This window comes from Piliocolobus tephrosceles, unplaced genomic scaffold (genome assembly GCF_002776525.5).
Source record: "Piliocolobus tephrosceles isolate RC106 unplaced genomic scaffold, ASM277652v3 unscaffolded_31540, whole genome shotgun sequence".
NCBI classification, from domain to species: Eukaryota; Metazoa; Chordata; class Mammalia; order Primates; family Cercopithecidae; genus Piliocolobus; species Piliocolobus tephrosceles.
The window spans coordinates 1-2,937 of NW_022314911.1; the positions used below are offsets into that span (position 1 = coordinate 1).

The window sequence follows — 2,937 nt, forward strand, 5'->3', positions numbered from 1 at the left end:
TTTTTTTATTTAATAAATCCCAAATATTACTTTTACTATCTAAAAACGTAATTTGTTTCATACGTTTTTTTTTTTAAATCAATATTTTTATAAATCACATCATTACTTTTCGATTTGACTAAAAAACAATTTTTTGTATTTACCGTCTGTGGTTTATATTTATAATTAACCTCCATACAGCTCTTCGTACAGCTTTTCATACTACTCTTCATATAATTCAAATTTTTTTTTTTTGTTTAATACATATTTTAAATTAAAAAAAGTGTTATTATTATTTTTATTACTTTTTTCTATTTTTCCAGTGTCACTATTATTACCATTGGTCATAGTAACCAACTCCTGTTCCTTATTTTTTATTTCAGTTAAAGAAGATTTCATATAGTCACTAGTATTACATCTTTGAATATAACTAGTAGCTATATTTGGGAATGGAATATACCTGTTTACAATATTATTGTCATAATTTATGTTACGTTTTACTTCTCCAACATTATTGTATATATGTTCTATTCTACTAAATAAACCAACTTCATTTTTTATAATTTTTTGATTTTCTTTTATTTTTTTTTTATCTGTACCAACTAATTTTACTTGATATTGGACTTGAGTGTTATTGACAGTGTATTTTTTAACACCTTTTAACTTTTCCTGTTTTTCTTCAAAGTTTTTAACAATTAACATAGTCAAAGGTAAATGTTTAGGTACATTATTAACATACATTTTTTCACACTCACTACCAGATAAAAACTCTTTCCTTTCAGTACTATATTGTACTACCAAATGCTTTTTTTTTTCTCTCTCCCTCTCTCTCTCTCTCTCTCTTTTTTTTTTTTTAATTTTATCATGTACTGTTACATTTTTTTTAATTTTATCATGTACTGTTACATTTTTTTTATTTTTATCATTTTTAGTAACGTATACATTAGTTTTATTCGTGTTTTTATCACGTCCTGTTGGATCAACAATAATATCCGACATAACAAAACTCGAACCATTCATCTGTATATAATTAACCATAAACGTTAATATACTTCGTATCTTACTATCGTGCTTACTCATTTTTAATATTTTATAAATTTCTTTTCTTATATATTTACGCATAGTTATATAATTATCAACACATTTTTCTAAATTATGGCTATTTTTTTTTTTATTATTTATTTCGTTAGATGTGTTTTTGAAGCATGGTATATGTTTTAAATGTAAAACATTTTTATAGTGTACATTACATGGATATAAATATCTACAGTTCTGCGTTTGTTGTATATTACTCCTTTTTTTATATGTATTCACTCCTTTTAAAATGTCAATTAATTCAATCATATATTCTTTTTTATATTTTTTATAATCATACTGTGGTTCATGTTTGGTTCTAGTTCTTTGATTGATTATGACACGTTTCGTATAATCCAAAGTGGGTTCATGTATATCTTCTGTATTATGTTTATTTCGTTTCCTGTTCACATAAGCTTCGTAAAATAATTTTAATACTGAACTTTCAACGCGATCACACATCTTTTCATAACTGTATCTGTTACCGTTGTACCCATTATTGTCGTATTTATTATTATTTTCCAATTTTTGCTTGTGATGTGAGTTGGGTCCTAATTTACCAGTGTGGTCATCTTTATTATAACTATTGTTTGTTTTTTTATCATATGAATTAAAAATATTTAATGGTTTTTTTTTTTAAATTATTAACATCGTTTAAATACTCATAATTTTGCAAACTCAGGTCTTTTTTATAATCTTCAAGTATATCCAAATCATCACTATTATTCTTGTAATTATTATTACCACTGTCATTACCACTGTCATTGTCATTATCAATATTCGTGTTATTACATGGTTTACTTTGTTTACCGCCTTTAGTTGTCTTTTTCTCATACTTATAATATACAACATGTTTGTTCTTTGTGTTTTTGCTTTTTATATCATTATAAAACAAACAACTTTTAATAGTTTTGTCGTTTTCTTGTGTACTATACATAATAAGATCACTTTTATATTTACTACTGGGATAAGTTTTAGTTTTATGACAATGTAAAAATTTAGAAGAAGAAAAAGAAAAATCATTTCTTACAAAGTACGATTTTTCAATGTTAGAAGAAGTATTTTTTTTTGTATTTTCTTTGTCGGTACTTAATAATAGGCTAGATTGTATATTACTGTTTTCTACAGAAGGATTAAGATGATTTGTAGACGATATAAAAATTTCAGAAATACCTTTTTTAGTCTTAGGCGTTTTAATAATTTCTTTAGGAGTAAACTTATAACAGCTACTACTACTACTACTACTACTGTAGTTTTTATCATTATTTGATTGTAGATTTGATGATTCTGTTTTGGAGAGCAAATATAATTTATTTCTTATTATTTTATTATTATCATTCTGATCTAATTTTACATTTTTATTTTTATATTTATACATACTTTTTGTAAAATCTGTGGTAAGACTATACGTATTTTTAGGACTTTCTTTTTTTAGATATATTTGCTTTTCACTTACAATTAATCCATTTTTTAACATCTCTGTTTTAGTTTCTGTCATTTTATCAAAATTAATGTTAACCTTTTTTTTTTTTTTTTTCAATTTAACAGCAGAATTAACAGCATAATTAACAGCAGAATTAACTATATTTTTCTTTTTTTTACTATTCAACATTTTTTCATTATTATTTTTTACGTTTAAGCAGGTTTTTTTAGTTTTGCAATCTTTATTTTTTCTTTTAGAGTCCATTTTGTTCGAAATTATTTTATCTTCCCTGTCCTTTGTTTCCTTACCTCTTTTTTCCTTACCTATTTTTTCCTTACCTATTTTTTCCTTACCCCTTTTTCCCTTATCCTTTTTGTCATTGTTCTGTTCATCCATGCATGTCCTAACTTCAATTTCTTTTTCATTTTTACCAAAATCAGAACATTTATTAGTTACCGAAA

At 24.2% G+C, this 2,937-nt stretch overlaps 1 protein-coding gene across 1 annotated transcript; it reads right to left on the minus strand.

The window, feature by feature from the left end:
* Nucleotides 1-64: 64 nt before the first annotated feature.
* LOC113222503 (uncharacterized protein PF07_0021-like) lies at nt 65-1,552 on the minus strand. Its single transcript, XM_026452168.1, has 2 exons — nt 876-1,552; nt 65-845 (listed from the first exon to the last, which is right to left on the minus strand). The coding sequence occupies exons 1-2, from the start codon at nt 1,513-1,515 to the stop codon at nt 202-204; spliced, it is 1,284 nt and encodes a 427-aa protein (XP_026307953.1). The 5' UTR covers nt 1,516-1,552; the 3' UTR covers nt 65-201.
* Nucleotides 1,553-2,937: the final 1,385 nt, after the last annotated feature.

Excerpts from the sequence above, each read along its gene's own strand:
- LOC113222503 (XM_026452168.1), bottom strand. The coding sequence starts at position 1,515 with ATGTGTGATCGCGTTGAAAGTTCAGTATTAAAATTATTTTACGAAGCT. Across the intron at positions 846-875 it reads TAAAAAAAATGTAACAGTAC|ATGATAAAATTAAAAAAAAA; the intron begins ATGATAAAATTA and ends ATGTAACAGTAC.